We start from the raw sequence: 21,236 nt of genomic DNA, 5'->3' as shown, positions 1-21,236 counted from the left end.
CTGAAGGGGCCATTGGCCTGATCCAACATGGCTCTTCTTATGTTCTGTCTGGGGCAGTGATGCTCTGTCTTTTTGGTGCTGGAGGGGGCACAGTGGGAGGGCTTCTGGTGTCCTGGCCCCACTGATGGACCTCCCAATGGCGCCTGGGTTTTTTTGGCCACTGTATGACTCAGAGTGTTGGACTGGATGGGCCACTGCCCTGATCCAACATGGCTTCTCTTATGTTCCCATGTTCTTAACTCTCTTTTGGGAACACTGGTTTGCTGGCAGTGTCACTGCTATGGCTGTGGCTGCCCCCCCCCACTAGGTTTGGACCCTTTGGATTGCTTGGTGCCCCCCCTCAGTGTTTTCTGAGACTGCTGCCCCCTGCTGGCTCTTCAAGACACACTCCTGTGTTTGTTTCTGCCACCTTTGAATCCATGCCCTTCGTTGTTTGAATGATCTAACTGAACGATTTAAGCCAAAATAATTTGGATAATTTAAGTTGCTTTTTAAAAAAGGAAAATGTATTTGAAAGATTGCAAAAACTGAGAACAAAAAGGCAGCCCCCCCCCCCCCCCGAACCTGGAGCACGGAGGACCAGCAAGTCAGATGGCTGAGCCAGTCGGATTTACTGAGCCGGATGCCTGTCAATCAAGCTGCAAAGCTTCTATGAGCTCCCGGCTGACACCGCAGGGGTCTCTTCTCATCCTTCACCTGCATGTTCTTCCTGCAAAAGCCACACCGAGCGTGTGCATTCCCTCACGTCCAGCTCATCAGTGGCACGACTGATGCTGGTTCTTTAGAACTGGAAATCGTGACTTTAACAAGAAAAAAAAAATAGAGACTGTTCAAAGTATTTGCCTCTTCACTTGCCGATTTCCATCTGAAAAGCTGTGTGCCACAATCTCATTCCCCCCACTAATCTTGTCTCCAGTCCTGCAGTGGAATCTGGAAGACTGAATCTCGTTCTGTTGACAGCCAGCCTCTCTCTCTTTCCCTGACCTTTTAACTGACGCCTGGTGGGCCCAAAGGCAAGGGGTGAAGCTCTCTGTTATGGCATCCCAGAGCTACTGTATGAAAGCATGAATGGAGCCACTCCAGGCAAAGGGAATCTAGCAGGGCTGATCTAGACAAGATGTTGGAGGAGACATAGGCCAGAGAACTCCAGCGTGATTTCTTCAGGTTAACAGCAGCTGCAGGAGGCTGTCACTCACAGGTGGACATTCTGAAAGCCATGAAACTCCTGGGCTGCCCTTAAACTAGTCACCTTCTTTGGAGCTAACCTACCACACAAGGTCGTTGTGAAGATAAAAGGCAGGCTGGGAGAACCACAGATTTAACCTGTTGGAGGACCAAAGTGTGAGAGGCAGGTGAGACAACTTTGTATGTCTTGATGGGGCAAATCACAGCTTCGGGGGACTTCTAATATTAGGAAATAGTGTGGGGTGGGCTTAACTAACCCCCCCTTCCCCAGGCTGTGGTCAGCCCAAATCAGGGTCTCCCTTGGCTACTCTCTGCAAGTAACAAAGGCCACCCCTTTGCCGACCTTCCCGAGACTTGCCTGGCCTTTCATTTCCTCGAGATCCCACCGAGATCCAGGAGACACAGCCGGCTAGTTTAATTGAAGCAATCAGGCCTCCACTCTCCGAAGACAGTATTTATAAGGGAAATGTACCGGATGCGGCGGAGGAAGGAAAATTAAAAACACGACGTGCTTAATGCAGTGCTGTCTGTGGAGGAGGGGGTGGGCAGAGGCTCCCAGTGGGTGATGGTTTTATGCCCTGAAGCATAAGATTTGATTGCCCTTAATGTCCCAGCTTGCATAGCTACACATGTTATTACCAGGCATAAAAATCATCCAAACCCATTTTGGAAGCCAGGCGTGGTGTTTTGTCGCAATGACCTCTTTGGCTGCCGAATCCCCCCCAGGTTGACTCAACCGAGCGTTCGTTCCCGTTACGGCTTCCAAATTGAAAGATCATCTCTGGCGGCTGGGAGACTTGCCCGTTCTTTACAGCGAAGCAGGAAGAATACCTGGGCATGGGTTGGATTGGCCGGGGAGGGACGGAGTCTACAGCTCTATGCTGAACCTGTTTCGCTACACAGAAACCTCCCGGTTTGGTCCTCAGCATTTGTAGCAAAAGCGTCTTGGGTAAGAAGTGCTGGGAAGGCTCCCTCTGCCCAAGACTGTCAGCGAGAGCGGCTGTCAGCCCAAGCACAGAGTGGAATGAGCCAGTGGTCTAACTTGGGGTCAAGCAGGCGCACATGGGTGGGAGCCCATCGAGACGGAGTTGCATTTCCAGTGCTCATGGTTCAAAACACATGCTTGGCATGCAAAAGGTTGCCTGCATAAGCCTTGAGGAACTCTGGGAAGAGGTCTAGGAAAGATCTGCTGCCTGCTCCAAGACACAACCCTGGGTGAGATGGACCATGGGGAACAAGGGGGTGGGTGGGGGAAAATGTTTTTGCTGCCTGAAGTCCAGACTGGCACCACCTCTGCTGCTCCAGAAACATCCAGATCTCTCCTGCTGCAACTGTTCTAGACTGGACGTTCCCTGTTTGGGAGAGCCAGTTTGGTGTAGCGGTTAAGTGTGCGGACTCTTATCTGGGAGAACCGGGTTTGATTCCCCACTCCTCCACTTGCACCTGCTAGCATGGCCTTGGGTCAGCCATAGCTCTGGCAGGGGTTGTCCTTGAAAGGGCAGCTGCTGTGAGAGCCCTCTCCAGCCCCACCCACCTCACAGGGTGTCTGTTGTGGGGGAGGAAGGTAAAGGAGATTGTGAGCCGCTCTGAGACTCTTTGGAGTGGAGGGCGGGATATAAATCCAATATCTTCTTCTTCTTCTTCTGAGCCTCTCCCTGTCCATCTTCCATTCTGAACGCTGTTCCTGGATTCCATCGCATGAACACGGGAAGCTGCCTTCTACAGACCCTCTTTGGTCCATCCAAGTCAGTAATGTCTGCTCAGACTGGCAGCAGCTCTCCAGGGTCTCAGTCGGAGGTCTTTCCCATCATCTGCTACCTGATCCTTTCTAACTGGAGATGCCGGGGATTGAACCTGGGACTTCCTGCATGCCAAGCAGATGTTCTGCCAGTGAGCCACGGCCCTTCCGCATTGCACTCCGTCTCCCAGCCCTGCTCCTCCTCATTGCACAGAACCAACTGGCAAGCTGCTCCTGCCTCAGATTCAGCAAGCCCTGCACATGTCTGTCTGTCCCCTGGCCCCAATTGGCCATGGTTCCCCACCACTCCCCATGCTGAGCATCACCTGGGAAATGACAACCTCCCCCATGTTCCATCCCCCCGGCTGAGAATTCCCTCTGGCACCCTCCTTTCCTGGCTGCCTCTAAGGATTGTTTCACCAGCAGGGTTTCTTACCTCATTACCAAGAGACTTGTAAGTTTAAGGCCACAAAGATTGAACAAGAGGTTGCCTCAGAACCTTTTTGCCGTTTTAATGGGTGCTGCTGGGCTAATCTGTAGGCGGAACGGCTTTTCCCCCCGGTGATTTAACGACAGCTGCAGGACGAAGTGCACGAGGGGGCAGAGAAACGAATTAACAAAGAGCACGAGAGCGGGAAGGAGGGAGAAAAATGGAGGAGAAAGAGCTACAGAGCTAAATCTAAGCCTCTGTGCAGAAATCGCTGGTGGAGAAGGATAAATTCTTGAAGTCATCCCTGGAGAGTGTTCTTGGGTGTGCAGCTCGGGAAGGAAGGAGCACGCTTGATTTCAAAACTCTGCAAAGCCTTCCGGTGAGAGCCGATCTACCCGAGCACCAAAGGGCACCCCAACCGGGAGGCTGCCCATGAGGGGGCCTGAGGACCATCCGAAAAGGGCAGGATTGGCACATCCCATTAGAAGAATGTGGGGATTTTGATGAGCCTTGTTTAGGCTGCTGGTTTTGTGTGCTGATTGTGCAACAGAGCCCGGATGCTAAATTGCAGCTCAGTCAGGCTCTCTTCCAGGGCAAAAGGGCTTCAGTAAATTGGAGGAAGGACTCAGTTCAGCAGGAGAAGGAAGGGGCTTTTGTTTTGTTTTTTGTGGCTGGGGCGGGGAGCTGCTCAGGAGAATTTAGGAAGCATACAGGTGCCACTACCCTACGCTGTGATCTGGTAAGCCTTAAACAGAGGGCTGATATAGTGGGGACCAGTTGTGAAAGCTAGCACTGCCATCCTTCGGGGGTGGGCAGTGCTCCAGGGAGGGTCCGTGGCTCAGTGGTAGAGCCTCTGCAGAAGGTCCCTGGTTCAATTCCTGACAGAATCTCCATTTGAAAGGAATGGGCAGTAGGGGATGGGAAAAGACCTCAGCCTGAGACCCTGGAGAGCCACTGCCAGCCTGAGTAGCCAATATTGACTTTGACAGACCAAGAATCTGATTCAGCATGAGGCAACTTCCTGTGTTCACAAAGAATCATAGAATACTAGCATTGGAAGGACCTCCAGGGACATCTAGCCCAACCCCCTGCACAACGTAGGAAATTCAATGCATAATGGGAATCATAGGATCATAGAGTTGGAAGGGACCTCCAGGGTCATCTAGTCCAACCCCTTGCACAATGCAGGAAATTCACAAATACCTCCCCCTAAATGCACAGGATCTTCATTGCTGTCAGGTGGCCATCTAGCCTCTGTTTCAAAACTTCCAAGGAAGGAGAGCCCACCACCTCCCAAGGAATCGCTCTAACAGTCAGGAAGCTCTTCCTAATGTTGAGCCAGAAGCATCCATGGAACTGTCACTGGCCACATGGTTCCATTCTGACGATCAGAAATAGTCTGAATGGCTCCCAAACATAAGGAGAATGGGGCTTAGGAGGAAAAGGTCAGCTAACCTTCCTTCAATCACAGGATGGTGGAAGAGCACCTGGGGAGACGGTCCCCCCCCTCCCCAGTGAATAATTCAGAATGAAGTCACTGAAAGGGGGAGGGAGCAGCTGGGCATCTTTCCCCTCCCTCCCCCGGAATCTTGCAATAGGCCAACATTGTATGTAGTTGACTCTCCCTCCCAATGACTTGAGGAGAGGCTCTCAGATCTGTGCAGAATCTTGCTTTAGGCAGCCTTCCAGGAACAACCACATCAAGGACTGCTTTCCCTCCCCTGCTCCTCCTGAAGGAAAGGGCAAACGTGGCTCAGCCTGGAGTATAAGTCGGCACAGTCCAACTTTGGTAGGGTAGGCTCTCTTTATGAGGACGTCGGAGGATGGAAAGGTCTCTCCCAGGAGCCTCTGGCTTAATTGCATCCTTTGGAATGGACCTGCTGCCCCGTTAGGAAATGAATTATTCTTATCCTGCTTCAGCGCTGGCAAGAGCCAGCTGGGGGGTCACTGGCCTCTCTTCTAAACCTGAGGGCAGCTGAGATGTCAGGGGAAGGAGATGAACCCTCGACGCAGGAGATCTCGCCAGCTAGAATGGCTGCCACCGCTGCTGCTTGGGCAGAGGAAACCGGCATTTCCTGCTTTGCAAAATTAAAGTGGAAGACCCTTTTCCATTAACGCAGCTTCAAAGCAATGAGCAACACACTCTTTAGGCTGATACCTCATCAGGAGTTGAAATGCACAGACCAGCACAGGTTTGCTTGCACCATACTTGACAATCAAGCCCGGACCGTGAATAAACAGAGGCTACCGTGGTTTGGTGGGATTATGAGATGACAACATTCACTAGGAAAAATCGAAGGTGGCAGGAAATGAGGAAGATCCAACATGAGAGGGAGGGATTCAATGCAGGAGGACATGACCTGCAGTTTGCAAGACCTGAGCGAAGCTGATACTGGGAGGATGATTTGAAGACCACGGGGGTGGAGGGGAGTCCCTGTAATTTGCCAGGGACCCCAAACCAGGACCCTGCATCGGTGCTGGATTAAACCCTACGGAGGCCCCTAGGCAGTCAAAATCTTGGGAGCCCCTTGCAGATTATCTCAGAGTCAGAGCACCCACCCCGCTGCCCACGGTCCCTGCTGTAGCCTGCAGGCCCCTTCTCAAAAGCCCCTTTGACAAAGCTGTGGGGGGGAGGCAGAAAGAGGCAAACTTGGCAATGACACCACACCGGGCAAGTCGGGCAAAGAGCAGCTCAGTTGCTGGCTGCACGTGGAGGCTGGGAGGGCTGCAAGCAGGGGGGAAACTGGGGGGGAAAGCTGGCCTGGGGCCCCTAAAAGCATGGGGGCCCATAGGCCAGTGCCTGCTTGGCGTAATTGTTAATCCAGCCCTGCCTTGAATGGTGGCACCCACACACTTTCTTCTCTTAGCCAACAAGAAACCTTGTCAAAGGTGGGAGTCACTGCTGCCTTCCTTCTGAACTGCAGCACCCCAACCTCCAAGGGTCAGAAGGTGGCACTGTGACCACCCACAAGGCAGAGAAAGCACGCCCCTTACCCAGCTCGCCCAATGAAGTTGCCCTCGGCTTGGTTGTTTGCTTGTTCAGATGGTCTCAGCTTGCCTGTCACTGCTTGACCACCCGCTTGCCTCCAGACCAGTGCTCTGACTTAGGCCAGCTTTCTCATGTAGAAACTGCAGAAAAGCTGAGGCTATCGTGGAATAGGAATCTCAGTCAATTTACTTTATGTATTGATTTTTTATGGGGTGGGGGAATGATACAGTCTAAGGATAAGCTGTGTTTTGGGATTCTTTTGCAGATATAGATTACCTCAATTTATAAACTTTCTGCCAGCTTGAACCAATAGTGTAGAAGAAACTGCTCAACACAACAGGCAAGTAGAAAACCCCTTCTGAAATTCCTTTGAAGTACTTGCAAGACATCTTCTGACTTAGATGCATCAGTACACTCAAAGCAATGGCTGTCATTTTGGGGGCTTTATCACATCAGTAAGAAATACAGCTGAAGGTGAGTTTACATTTTTCTTCTTTTTGTACAGCATACTAAAGCTAATTTGCAATACTTGCTTTCTGTCACTAGGTGTCGCTATAGCACAACTGGCACACCTAATATGACTCTACTGGCACCTAGTGGCAAATACAAACAGCACTGCCAACACCCCCCCCCCCCCCCCGCGCCCCATGCCCTAAACAGCTGGGTGAGTTTATATTGGCACAATTTGACAGTGACATTTGGAGAGTGGCTGGCTAGAGCCACTCAGAAATTGCCAATTATTTTCCGCCAAGAGCTGAGAACACAGTGTCCTATCAGAAGTGGGACATACATTAGAGGTTAAATTTGGCAGCTTTGTTCCATAACTCTGCTGCTATTAGGTTCACCTGCTTCTGAAGAGAAGGACAGCCTCCCATAGGCAAACATGACCTCGTTTGGTGCCATGTTTTTTCTGCAAGGTTGGAGCCGGTTACACAACAGGCCGTGTGGGAGATGGAGCTCCGTTCCCAGATCTGAAGGTCGCTCTGATGACATTTCTAAACAACTGGGGGTCCTTCGAACCATGGTGTCCCTTGATCTCCAGGCACTTCTGCTTTGCAGACTTGACAGGAAACTTATTCCCCCAAGATCATTTGAAGGTTATCAAGCTGCCTAGTAGAGACTCAGAGCTCTGCTCCCCCAACCTCCGGACTGCTCTGAAGCACGACTTTCATGTCACAGGCAGAGAGAACCTTCAGCTGGAAATACCAAGGAAAGAGTCTAGGGCCTTCTGAGCTCAAAGCAGGTATTTTCCAACCCAGACCTGGCAACCTTATTGCCCTTCCAAGCTGGTACCCACTGTGTCATGGGCACCACAGTGAGACCCGAGCAGACCCTCACGGTTCTGCAGGCTCTTCTCCTAGTTCCATTTGCATCCAAGGCTGTTTCAGGATCCCAGTCCACCCCTCATCCCTGTTCCTGTTCCACCTTCATCCCAAGACTGTAAAGCACCTGAGCTCAGGAGAAAAGCCCTATCAATCAAAGCAGGCTTCGGCCTACTGATCCCATCTCCATGGCGATGGAACCTGCAGTTATCAGACACAGCCCTTCCTTCCCAAGTGTTTTGTCTGCTCCTCAAGGAGAAGGCTTGGCTTCCCTCATTATGAGGGACCGGAAGACAGAACGAGGCCCGACTGCTGCCTTTTCCCTCTCGCTCTGCCCCCCAAAAGGGTTCTGGAGGCTGCAGGCGGCATGAAACATGACAGCAGCTGGTGCCGAAGCTGCCTTCCACCCTCGTTTGTCATCTCCACATTTCTCCACGGCAAATGAAGCCGCTCAGTAAATATAAATCGCAACATCTGTTCCGTGCTGCTCCCTGGCACGGCTCGCCCAGACCTGACACTCTCTCAGCAGGAACAACAAAGATGGAGGCCTGCCCTCTTGGCTACGACACCCACAACCCGCTGACTCAATGGCCATCCAGCTGCCTCCTCAGCCCAGAGGGCCAGAAAAGGACTGTGAGGGACAGCTGGTGTTTGCATTTCGTCCGGAGCATCTAGGACTGCCGTTGATTCATTTTTAAAGACCTGCTTGGGCCAGAGTCACAGTTCACTGGTTCTGTTGGCAATGCCGTTAACCCTGTATGGCTTGGACGCATTGTGCTTCATCTCAGAGCTTCAGCTACCAACCATGGACCACTTACTGAGTGGTTGCCTTCTACAAAGCTTTCTACAGTCTGCACACTCATGCTCAGCAAGGAAGAGAATCTCAAGTTTGGCCAGGAAGTTGATGAGCACATGAAGGCTTCAGCAGGGCTTTTTTTGTAGCAGGAACTCCTTTGCATATTAGGCCACACCCCTCTGATGTAGTCAATCCTCATGGAGCTTACAGGGCTCTTCGTACAGGGCCTACTGTAAGCTCTTGGAGGATTGGCTACATCAGTGGTGTGTGGCCTAACAGGCTAAGGAGTTCCTGCTACAAAAAAAGTCCTGGATGGATTGCAGGGCTTTTTTTGTAGCAGAAACTCTTTTGCATATTAGGCCACACCCCTCTGATGTAGCCAATCCTTCTGGAGCTTACAGAGCTCTTCATACAGGGCCTACTGTAAGCTCTTGGAGGATTGGCTAATCAGGGGAGTGTGACCTAATATGCAAAGGAGTTCCTGCTACAAAAAAAAGCCCTGGGCTTCAATCCTATGTCTACTTATTCGGGAGGAAGTGTGTTGAAATGAGTCACTTCCCGAGGGGAACACACAGAAACTTGAGCTGCACATCCAGAGTTGGGAGGACTTCCATGGATGTGTGAGACAGTTCTCAGGATGTTGCTAATTTCTACATGCTCCTCCACACATGCTCCAAACAGGGTGAGAGGTGGTAGATGCTTAATCAATAGAGGTTTTTAAGTATTGATTGGATACCTACTTGTCAGGAATATTATAGCTGTAGTTCCTGTGTTGGCCGGGGGTCAGACTAGATGACTTTGGTGGTACCTTCCAATTCTGAGATGAAATAAAGAAATCCCTCAGGAGCTGCAGCATCAAGAAGGAAGGGGGAAGGAGAGCAGCCTTGTTTTGAAGCAGCCAAGGGCCTGGGGCCAGCCTAACCTCCATAATCTGGTGCCCCCAGGTCTCACACAGTGGCATCTCCCATGGAACACCCACTGCCCATATGAACCCACCTCTTGCTGAGGTCCTTGTCAAAGACCCTTGATTGGGAAGTTCAAACATCTGCCTCTGGAAAGCATGGTCACCTTGGTGGTGGGCCCCATGTTGTGGAGCAACCTCTCCCAAGAACTCCTTCCTCCTAAATGCTGCCTCAAGGCACATCTGCCCACGGGAGGCTTTGGCAGGGTGGATTTGGGGGAAGGGGCTTTCTGATGATGGCATGTCTCAATCATTTTGTTTTTACTCCACCGTATACATTGGTTTTATTGCATAGTCCTTCCAAATGGTTTTCCAGCTACTGTTGTTAGCTGCTTTGAGGAATGGGACAGTTTGATTCAGGTCCAGGAGCCCCTTACAGACCAACCAGCTATGCAGGGTATCTGGGCCTTGGGAGAACCAATGCTCTGTTCCTCAGATATGAATGGGAGGAAAATGTTAGGCACATTTCAAGTAAAAAAACAATACTCCATGAAATTAAGCATATCAGAGGGACATATCAGAGGAGCCCTGCAGGATCAAACCATCTTAGTCCAGCATTCTGCTTCCAAAAGGGGATGCTCCTGAGAAACCCTAAACAGGACTTGTCTCCAGCATCTAATACCCTGAGGTGTACGCTGCCTCCAAACCGAGGTTCCATTCACCACTAATCTCGTGGTTCATTAATAGCTGCTGTTCATACAGGGGGGGCAGACCAAGTGTGAACTTACACATCACATTGAGGAAGATGTTGCCAGATGCCAATACCACCTTCTCCCGGGTCGCTCGGTCATATATTCCCACGTGGCATTCATAGGGGCCGTTGTCCGAGATCCGGACCTCAGGAAGCCTACAGGTGGAAGAGAGACAGAGAAGGTGAGGAAAAGGACATGATCGGTTCCTTTTTTTCCCCATCCAGTTTTGCCTCGGAACCATTTCATGTGGTTCTGGACTCAGCAAAGCCCCTGGAGTAAACTGTTGGGAGCTGTAAACAAAGAGAAGAAAGACGCAAGCACTTCATACAAATGGGAAAGCCAGCTGACATCTTCAGTCATTAAATACAAAGAACTGCTGTTAATTCTATCAAATGCCTTGCTTAAAAAGCTTTCTGCTCTCTTGGGAGAACTGCATCCACCTGCGCAGTGTAGACACTGTTCACTCCAGACACCTGTGCTGCTTGGAAAGCCGAGACAATCAAGGCCTGCTCACAGGTACGTGCATGTCTCAGAATGGCTGCAAACTCAAGTAAGGTGTGAATGCGCCATCTAGGCAACACAGGTACGTGCATGTCTCAGAATGGCTGCAAACTCAAGTAAGGTGTGAATGCGCCATCTAGGCAACACTAGAAATATGCAGCCTGGTCAGACACAGCTTTCAAAGGAGTCTGTTCTCGTGTTCAACTACCAGTCACCAAAAGATTGCAGGTTGAAAATGGAAGGACTGAAGCTGCCCACCAGACTTGGTAGGGGTGGGAGGGATGCTATTTAGGGCAGTTGCTGAGATGACTATGGCAGAGGCATCTAATAAGACCATGTGGGAGAGCCCAATGCGTGTGTGGTGTGCTTTGATCAAGGGTTCAAGAAAGACTGTTGATGCGGAGGTAGGATCAGAACCAACAAGCTAAAATTAAATCAGAAGAGTTTCTGGCTCAACATCAGGAAGAACTTCCTGATAGTCAGAGCATTCCTCAGTGGAACAGGCTTTCTCGGGAGGTGGTGGGCTCTCCTTCCTTGGAGGTTTTTAAACAGAAGCTAGATGGCCGTCTGACAGCAATAAAGATCCTGTGAACTTAGGGAGAAGTACCTGTAAATTTCCTGCATTGTGCAGGGGGTTGGATGTCCCTTCCAACTCTATGATTCTATGGGGACACCTTTAACTCCCAGTTTGGCTAAGAAAGGACTAAAACGAATGCCCCAGTGGGAGAAGGGTGCTTGGCTGGAGGACAAAGGCACGCTGGGAGAGACCCGAACCCATTTGCAAAAATAAATTATTATGGGATCTCCACAGTGAGAGGGAGGGAAAAAATTAGGTCACCCAACTGCCAGAAGAGAGAGACGAGAAGTCTGTGCAGAGCAGAGAGCAAGGGTTAAGCTGAAGCTGCATTGATCTCTCTTCACCCCCACACTATGTCCTGACACTTCTCGGGTCTGGCATTAAATTCATCAAGTGACATAACTTTAAATTAAAAAAAAAACCTGGTCTGAGAACAGCGAAGGGGGGAGGGATTGGAGAAGGCCACGGGGAAAGCAACAGAGAAATCAAAGCGTCCCTCCCTCATTGCAGAGTCCAATTTGAAAGGGGAGCTAAAAACGAGTCTCGGTGGAGAGGGGGGATGAAGACTCTGTGGTCAGAAGGCAGATTGATGGAGCCCGCTGGTGGCCAGAGAGGGAGAGTTAATCAAAGACAAGAAGCACCCTGGAGAGCCCCACTTTGAGGAGGGCAAACAGAGAACTCCAATTACAGCCAAGCAGCCTCACAAGGAGATTTCTGCGAGGAAAAAGAGTCACTTTGTCGGAGGGCAACAAGGAGCAACTGGGCGTGTGGGGGGGGAGGGCAAGCAGGAGGGTTTGAGCAGAGCTGAGAGAATAATCAGATGACGGGGCAGGAGATGCCCTGTGAGCCGAAGAGCTTGAACAGCAAGAACTAGTATCTTGGAAGTAAAACTATCTGCTGAGGCAGCACTGGGAAGAGTGGGGTAGCCAAACGAAGAGCCACAGCCTTCAAAGCTGATTCGACGGATCCAGACAGGATAGATCTATTCATAGTTATGAGGGGGAATCAGGGCTCTCCTGACCTTCTTAGTTTGACATGGGGCTGAACTAGGGCTGCCTGTTCCCCCCGGCTACTAGCAGGGTGGTGGGGAATAGCGTTGCCTGCTCCAGGCGGGGACATTTCTCGTAGGGTTGCCAGGTCCAAATCAGAAAATATCTGAGGAATTTGGGGGTGGAGCCTGGAGGCTTTCCCATTCCCGAAAACAAATAAATAGAGATTCAGCAGTGCAGTTCCCCTGAATATAGTCTTTCTCATCCCCCAGCAGCTGCACTTCCAGTAAATGAAAAGTGAACACACACACACACAAAGCAGCCAAAATAAACAGTTTACAAGCCCACGCTTTTGTGATCTCACTGGGGCAATTTACTCACAAGAGTTGCTGAATGTAACTATCTGCTATATTTCAACCAACTTCTTCAGACTGACAAGAAAATGAAAGGAGAGCAGCCTAGGGGGTGGAGTTTCCCCTCATTCCACAATCAAAATCTAGTTAACTCCATTTTACTATACACACAACTTCTGAAACCAATGCAAAAGAGAGGGACTGTACTGGCTTCCCTCCCTTCCTCACACGGTTCACACACACACCGGGAAGAGCTACCGGGAACAGCCCCACCTATGCAGCTTTCCTCCAGATTTAAAGGCACACACAGAGCCCAAAACACAAGCAGTTTGCAAAGGTTTTTTTAAGCCTGCCAAGGTTTAAAGGCACAACATGGCTGTTGGGGTGGGGCTTCCCCCTGCTGGCCAGCTGGTTGGCGGTGGAGAGACCTGGGGGCTGGCAAGCCTAATTCCTGAATATTTGGGGGTGGCCAGGGACCCCAGTGGGGCACAATGCCATAGGGTCCACCCTTCAAAGCCACCATTTTCTCCAGGGGAACTGATCTCTGTGGTCTGGAGATGGGTTGAACCAATGGGTTGAAATTAAATCAAAAGAGTTTCCGGCTCAACATTAGGAAGAACTTCCTGACCGTTAAGAGTGGTTCCTCAGTGGAAGAGGCTTCCTTGAGAGGTGGTGGGGTCTTCTTCCTTGGAGGTTTTTCAACAGAGGCTGGATGGCCATCTGACAGCAATGAAGATCCTGTGAATTTAGGGGGAGGTATTTGTGAGTTTCCTGCATTGTGCAGGGGGTTGGGCTAGATGACCCTGGAGGTCCCTTCCAACTCTATGATTCTAGGATTCTATGAGCTGTAATTCTGAGGGATCCCCAGGTCTCACCTGGAGGCTGGCATCCCTACGCCAAACCCCAAGAGCTCATGCTCTGCCTCTGAAACTGAAGAGAGCCAGTTTGGTGTAGTGGTAAAGTGTGCAGACTCTTATCTGTGAGAACCGGGTTTGATTCTGCACTTCTCCACTTGCAGCTGCTGGAATGGCCTTGGGTCAGCCATAGCTCTCGCAGGAGTTGTCCTTGAAAGGGCAGCTTCTGTGAGAGCCCTCTCAGCCCTGCCCACATCACAGGGTGTCTGTTGTGGGGGAAGAAGATAATGGAGATTATAAGCCGCTCTGAGTCTGATTCAGAGAGAAGGGCGGGGTATAAATCTATGGTCTTCTTTGAAACTGTGGGCTGTGAATGTCACCATATTTCTCTTGGCACTGCTTTCCACTCCCCCCTCCCTCTCGGCCATACCTCTGTAATCCAACCTCCTCACAGAGATGCCTCCCCCCACCCCCAGTGGATTAAGGAGGCAAGAGAACATTTTTCCCCGAGAAACGGAGTGTCATCGATCGGCTGTCTGGTTAGTAGTCAGTATTCAGATAATGGGCCGGGCGGGGAGGTAGGGTTGGAATGAAGCTTCTCTTCACCGGTGATGGGGCCTGGGGATCAATAAACTATTAATAAACTGCAGAGGGTTTTGGGGAGAGATCTCTGTAATGCAGCTTAGCAGCTGGAGTTTACTAACCCTGACAGCTCTTCAGAAGGGTAAGTAATTGTGTTATTGCAATGCAGGAAAAAAGAGCACGGGGTGAGGAGGGGGAAGCCGGGGCCCTGGGGGCCTGGGGACAGGGGCAGGCTGGGGGAGGCCTGAACTCTGAGCTGGGCCAGAGGATGTGCTGGCCCACCCAGGAAGGAAAAAATGTGTCTTTAAAATCTGTGACAGGAGAGATTTGATGGAAAAGAAGGGAAGCTTTTTTGGGGAAACATAAACACTTTGGGAGCAACTCATGGTTGTGGTTAAGAGCGGCAGATTGAACCGGGTTCAATTCCCCACTCCTCTGCCACAGGGAGTCCACTTGGGCCGGTCCCATTTCTCTCTGAATGAGCCATTTTGAGAGTCTTTAAGGGAGGGAAAAGCAGGGTATAAAAAGCTACACTTCTCCTTCCTCCTCCTATATCTTGAAGTGCTCTAAAATGCCACCTCTTCAGTTCTGCCTACCCAGCTCCCCAGCTCTGGGTGATTCTTTTTTACCAATTTGGTGCCAGTGGTTAAGTGCGTGGATCCTTAACTGGGAGAACCGGGTTTGATTTCCCACTCCTCCACTTGCAGCTGCTGGAATGGCCTTGGGTCAGCCATAGTGGTTAAGTGAGCGGACTCTTATCTGGGAGAACCGGGTTTGATTCCCCACTCCTCCCCTTGCAGCTGCTGGAATGGCCTTGGGTCAGCCCTAGTGGTTAAGTGAGCAGACTCTTATCTGGGAGAACCGGGTTTGATTCCCCACTCCTCCCCTTGCAGCTGCTGGAATGGCCTTGGGTCAGCCATAGTGGTTAAGTGAGCAGACTCTTATCTGGGAGAACCGGGTTTGATTCCCCACTCCTCCGCTTGCAGCTGCTGGAATGGCCTTGGGTCAGCCATAGTGGTGAAGTGAGCGGACTCTTATCTGGGAGAACCGGGTTTGATTCCCCACTCCTCCCCTTGCAGCTGCTGGAATGGCCTTGGGTCAGCCATAGTGGTTAAGTGAGCAGACTCTTATCTGGGAGAACCGGGTTTGATTCCCCACTCCTCCCCTTGCAGCTGCTGGAATGGCCTTGGGTCAGCCATAGTGGTGAAGTGAGTGGACTCTTATCTGGGAGAACCGGGTTTGATTCCCCACTCCTCCCCTTGCAGCTGCTGGAATGGCCTTGGGTCAGCCCTAGTGGTTAAGTGAGCGGACTCTTATCTGGGAGAACCGGATTTGATTCCCCACTCCTCCACTTGCAGCTGCTGGAATGGCCTTGGGTCAGCCATAGTGGTGAAGTGAGCCGACTCTTATCTGGGAGAACCGGGTTTGATTCCCCACTCCTCCCCTTGCAGCTGCTGGAATGGCCTTGGGTCAGCCATAGTGGTTAAGTGAGCAGACTCTTATCTGGGAGAACCGGGTTTGATTCCCCACTCCTCCCCTTGCAGCTGCTGGAATGGCCTTGGGTCAGCCATAGTGGTTAAGTGAGCGGACTCTTATCTGGGAGAACCGGGTTTGATTCCCCACTCCTCCACTTGCAGCTGCTGGAATGGCCTTGGGTCAGCCATAGTGGTTAAGTGAGCAGACTCTTATCTGGGAGAACCGGGTTTGATTCCCCACTCCTCCCCTTGCAGCTGCTGGAATGGCCTTGGGTCAGCCCTAGTGGTTAAGTGAGCGGACTCTTATCTGGGAGAACCGGGTTTGATTCCCCACTCCTCCCCTTGCAGCTGCTGGAATGGCCTTGGGTCAGCCATAGTGGTGAAGTGAGCGGACTCTTATCTGGGAGAACCGGGTTTGATTCCCCACTCCTCCCCTTGCAGCTGCTGGAATGGCCTTGGGTCAGCCCTAGTGGTTAAGTGAGCGGACTCTTATCTGGGAGAACCGGGTTTGATTCCCCACTCCTCCGCTTGCAGCTGCTGGAATGGCCTTGGGTCAGCCATAGTGGTGAAGTGAGCGGACTCTTATCTGGGAGAACCGGGTTTGATTCCCCACTCCTCCCCTTGCAGCTGCTGGAATGGCCTTGGGTCAGCCATAGTGGTTAAGTGAGCAGACTCTTATCTGGGAGAACCGGGTTTGATTCCCCACTCCTCCCCTTGCAGCTGCTGGAATGGCCTTGGGTCAGCCATAGTGGTGAAGTGAGTGGACTCTTATCTGGGAGAACCAGGTTTGATTCCCCACTCCTCCCCTTGCAGCTGCTGGAATGGCCTTGGGTCAGCCATAGTGGTGAAGTGAGCGGACTCTTATCTGGGAGAACCGGGTTTGATTCCCCACTCCTCCCCTTGCAGCTGCTGGAATGGCCTTGGGTCAGCCATAGTGGTTAAGTGAGCAGACTCTTATCTGGGAGAACCGGGTTTGATTCCCCACTCCTCCCCTTGCAGCTGCTGGAATGGCCTTGGGTCAGCCATAGTGGCTAAGTGAGCGGACTCTTATCTGGGAGAACCGGGTTTGATTCCCCACTCCTCCCCTTGCAGCTGCTGGAATGGCCTTGGGTCAGCCATAGTGGTTAAGTGAGCGGACTCTTATCTGGGAGAACCGGGTTTGATTCCCCACTCCTCCCCTTGCAGCTGCTGGAATGGCCTTGGGTCAGCCATAGTGATTAAGTGAGCAGACTCTTATCTGGGAGAACCGGGTTTGATTCCCCACTCCTCCACTTGTAGCTGTTGGAATGGCCTTGGGTCAGCCATAGTGGTTAAGTGAGCGGACTCTTATCTGGGAGAACTGGGTTTGATTCCCCACTCCTCCCTTTGCAGCTGCTGGAATGGCGTTGTGTCAGCCATAGTGGTTAAGTGAGCAGACTCTTATCTGGGAGAACCGGGTTTGATTCCCCACTCCTCCCCTTGCAGCTGCTGGAATGGCCTTGGGTCAGCCATAGTGGTTAAGTGAGCGGACTCTTATCTGGGAGAACCGGGTTTGATTCCCCACTCCTCCCCTTGCAGCTGCTGGAATGGCCTTGGGTCAGCCATAGTGGTTAAGTGAGCAGACTCTTATCTGGGAGAACCGGGTTTGATTCCCCACTCCTCCACTTGTAGCTGTTGGAATGGCCTTGGGTCAGCAATAGTGGTTAAGTGAGCGGACTCTTATCTGGGAGAACCGGGTTTGATTCCCCACTCCTCCCTTTGCAGCTGCTGGAATGGCCTTGTGTCAGCCATAGTGGTTAAGTGAGCGGACTCTTATCTGGGAGAACCGGGTTTGATTTCCCCCTCCTTCGCTTGCAGCTGCTGGAATGGCCTTGGGTTAGCCATAGCTCTCATAGGAGTTGTCCTTGAAAGGGGAGCTTCTGTCAGAGCTCTCTCAGCCCCATTCACCTCACAGGATGTCTGTTGTGTGTGTGTGTGTGTGGGGGGAAGGTAGAGGAGATTGTGACCACTCTGAGATTCAGAGTTTAGGGAGGGAAATATAAATGCAATATCTTCTTCTTACCATTGCTATCATGCAAGAGTCCTCCTTGGGGGAGGGGGGATCACTGCTTGGCTAAATCAGGCCCCTGAGCATGGAAGGTTAGTGAAACTGAGGTCCAGCAGTAGCACCAGGATGCTTTTTAAGCTTGCCAGCCTCCAGGTGGGGCCTGGAGATCTCCCACTTTCAGAACTGATCTCCAGCTGGCAGAGATCAGCTCCCCTGGAGATAGGGTTGCCAAGTCCAATTCAAGACATATCTGGGGACTTTGGGGGTGGAGCCAGGAGACTTTGGGGGTGGAGCCAGGAGACATTGAGGGTGGAGCCAGGAACAAGGGTATGACAAGCATAATTGAACTGCAAATACCTTCCTTCCATAGAAAATAATGGATAGGGGTACCTTCTTTGGGGGCTCATAGAATTGGGCCCCCTGGTCCAATCCTTTTGAAACTTGAAGGGTATTTTGGGGAGAGGCACTGGATGCTATATTGAAATTTGGTGCCTCTACCTCAAAAAACAGCCCTCCCAGAGTCCCAGATACCTGAGGATCAATTCTTCATTATTTCCTATGGGAATAAGTCTCTATAGGGAATAATAGAGTTCCCAGCAGACATATCCTCCTCCCCACCCCCACCCCCCGCTTTCTGATGACCCTGAAGTGGGGGGAGGGCCTCCAAACTGGGGGATCCCCTGCCCCTACCTGGGGATTGGGAACGCTACCTGGAGAAAATGGCTGCTTGGAAGTGTGGGCTCTGTGGCCTTGCACCATGCTGAAGCCCCTCCCCTCCCCAAACCCCGCCCTCTCCTGGCTCCACCCCCAAAGCCTCCAGGGATTTCCCAACACAGTCCTGCCAACCCTAACGCTTTTATTTCTTGAGGCAAGTAGGTAGAGGCTTCAGCATTTAAAAATAGCTGTTCTTGTTCAGAGTATTCGATGCCAGCACTAAGCATTCACAGGCAATGACACACAAGCAGGTCCTTGAGGTTGGGGGAGATGCCCTCATTCCCTTCTTGGAGGCCCCGCCTGAAAACACAGCATTTCCTCCTGGTCAGGAAACTGGGCTGCTCCCTCGTAGCAGTCCCACATTGGAAGAGGTTAGGCCCAGGAGTGTGGGGTGAGAGCTCTCCGCCGTGTGTCCTGTCTGCGCCTCCTACAGCTCCACCCGCCAAGTTCAGTGTGCATTTTCAAGGACGACTTCTTGTGAACATACTTCAAGGTTACAGAGTGAGGCTTTTAAGGGGACCGCAGACTTTCCCCCAGCCCTTCTTTCGAAACACTGACTTCAGATCAAAGCAAAGCTAGCGTTGCCAACCTTCAGGTGGTGGCCAGAGATCTCCAGGGATTACAGCTGCTCTCCAGGTGACAGAGATCAGTTCCCCTGGAGAAAATGGCTGCTTGGGAGCCCCAAAAGAAGGCGCCCCTTTCCTTCATTATTTCCTATGGAAGGAAGGAATTGAAAAGGTGTGCCGTCCCTTTAAATGTGATGGCCGGAACTCCCTTTGGAGTTCAATGATGCTTGTCACAGCCTTGATCTTGGCTCCACCCCCAATGTCTCCTGGCTCCACCCCCAATGTCTCCTGGCTCCACCCCCAAAGTCCCCAGATATTTCTTGAATTGGACTTGGCAGCCCTACATTATGCCCCACTGAAGCCCCACCCCTCCCCAAACTCCACCCTCCACCTCCAAAATCCCCATGTATTTCCCAACCCAGAGTTGGAAACCTTAGCTCTGCAAGTTCTGTAAGCCAGTTGAAATCAGCTTTGCAGTACCTGAGTGGTTAGCACAAAGGAGAACTCAGTTCAAGACCTAAACTGAATTTAAGAAGGCCAACTGCAGCTCGGAAAATCCCTGGCGCTTTGGATGTGGAATCTGGAGAGGTCAGAGTTCAGGGAGGGGAAGGAACTCAGTAGAGGCACAGTGGCATAGAATCTGCCCTCTGAAGCAGCCATTTCCTACAGTGGAGCTGATTTCGCATTCTGGAGACCAGTTATACATAATTCTGGGAGGACTCCAGGCCCCACCTGGAGGATGGCAACCAGTGTTCCCAATGGAGAGCCAGTTTGGTGTAGTGTTTAAGTGTGCGGACTCTTATCTGGGAGAACCGGGTTCGATTCCCCACTCCTCCCCTTGCAGCTGCTGGAATAGCCTTGGAGCAGCCATAGTGGACTTTTATCTGGAAGAACTGGGTTTGATCCCCCACTTGCAACTGCTGGAATGGCCTTGGGTTAGCCATAGCTATCGCAGGAGTTGTCCTTGAAAGGGCAGCTTCTGGGAGAGCTCTCTCAGCCCCTCCCACCTCACGGGGTGTCTGTTGTGGGGGGAGAAGATATAGGAGATTGTAAACCGCTCTGAGTCTCTGAACCAGGGAGAAGGGCAGGGTATAAATCTGCAGTCTTCTTCTCTAAGATGAGTTGGTGTAAGATGAGTAGGGCCTCTGGTTTACACGTTTTTGCCTTAGCTCCAGAAAAACAGCCCCGGGGCAAACTATTTTATGCAGTAGCTCACAATTTTAATGCCAGTAGCTCAGGAAGTAAAAATTTTGCTCACAAGACTCCACAGCTTAGAGGGAGTATTGGTGGCAACTTTAGCTGTGCTGCAAGCTCACAACAGTTTACTCCTTGGCTCCTCCAAGGCCCTGAACCCTGCCCCCCTTCACGTCCAAACTAGCTTTCTCTGTTGGGACTAGTCTGGGTTAAGAACATAAGAACATAAGAACATAAGAGAAGCCATGTTAGATCAGGCCAATGGCCCATCCAGTCCAACATTCTGTGTCACACAGCGGCCAAATATATATATATATATATATATATATATATATATATATATATATACACACACACACACACTGTGGCTAATAGCCACTGATGGACCTCTGCTCCATATTTTTATCTAACCCCTTCTTGAAGGTGGCTATGCTTGTGGACGCCACCACCTCCTGTGGCAGTGAATTCCACATGTTAATCACCCTTTGGGTGAAAAATCACCCTTTGGGTTAAGGCTGACGGGATTTTTAATTCAACCCAAGTGATGTAACCTTTTTTTCTAGTGACTCACCCCCTCCGTATCCATCCAAACTGTCAACACTCATCAAGCTCCACCTGAGCTCAGTCCCCAATTGGGTATTTTTGAGACCACAGAATGGCAAGAAGTCCTCTGCCGGCATTCTCACAATCAGTTCGCAGAACTCCACAAGAGCTAGCTGGAGGATTCAGATCATGTCCAGGGGCTCAGCTGAAAGGACTGGCTGTCCCATGCAAAGCCCTCCCTGGCCCTGGAGCCTCTTACCTGCGAGAACACCTCTCCCCCTCGGCTCCACCTTGACGACTTTGCTCATCCGAGTACGGTTGCCAGGTCTGAGACTCAGGTGATATCTGGGGACTTTGGGGGTGGAGCCAGGGGGTGACAAGCATGGACTGAACACCAAAGCAAGTTCCAGCTATCACATTTAAAAGGCCCACAATCCTTTTAAAAGCCTTCCCTTCATTGGAAATGATAGAGGAGGGGGCACCTTCTTTTGGGGCTCATAGAATTGGACCCTCTGGTCCCATCTTTTTGAAACTTGGGGGAGGTATTGAGGAGAGGCACCAGATGCTATGCGGAAAGTCTGCTGTCTCTACCTAAAAAAACAGCCCCCCCCCCAGAGGCCCAGATACCCATGGATTGATTCTTCATTATACTGTATGGGAACCGGCCTCCATAGGGTATAATAGAGGGCCCAGTGAACATCTCCCCTGACCCTGCTTTCTGATAACCTTGAAGCAGCGAGGAGGGCTTC

At 51.3% G+C, this 21,236-nt stretch overlaps 1 protein-coding gene across 1 annotated transcript in view; it reads right to left on the bottom strand.

The window, feature by feature from the left end:
* The window catches only part of IGSF21 (immunoglobin superfamily member 21), a 148,320-nt gene that overhangs the window by 35,216 nt on the left and 91,868 nt on the right, over positions 1-21,236 (bottom strand). The window contains exon 4 of the mRNA XM_060259586.1: positions 10,150-10,268. Coding sequence (XP_060115569.1) covers positions 10,150-10,268 — 119 coding nt within the window. The remainder of the gene's footprint in view (positions 1-10,149; positions 10,269-21,236) is intronic.

Source organism: Heteronotia binoei, chromosome 18 (genome assembly GCF_032191835.1).
Source record: "Heteronotia binoei isolate CCM8104 ecotype False Entrance Well chromosome 18, APGP_CSIRO_Hbin_v1, whole genome shotgun sequence".
Classification (NCBI taxonomy): domain Eukaryota; kingdom Metazoa; phylum Chordata; class Lepidosauria; order Squamata; family Gekkonidae; genus Heteronotia; species Heteronotia binoei.
The sequence above is the reverse complement of the archived record's forward strand: the minus strand, read 5'-3'. Positions and strand labels throughout refer to the sequence as shown.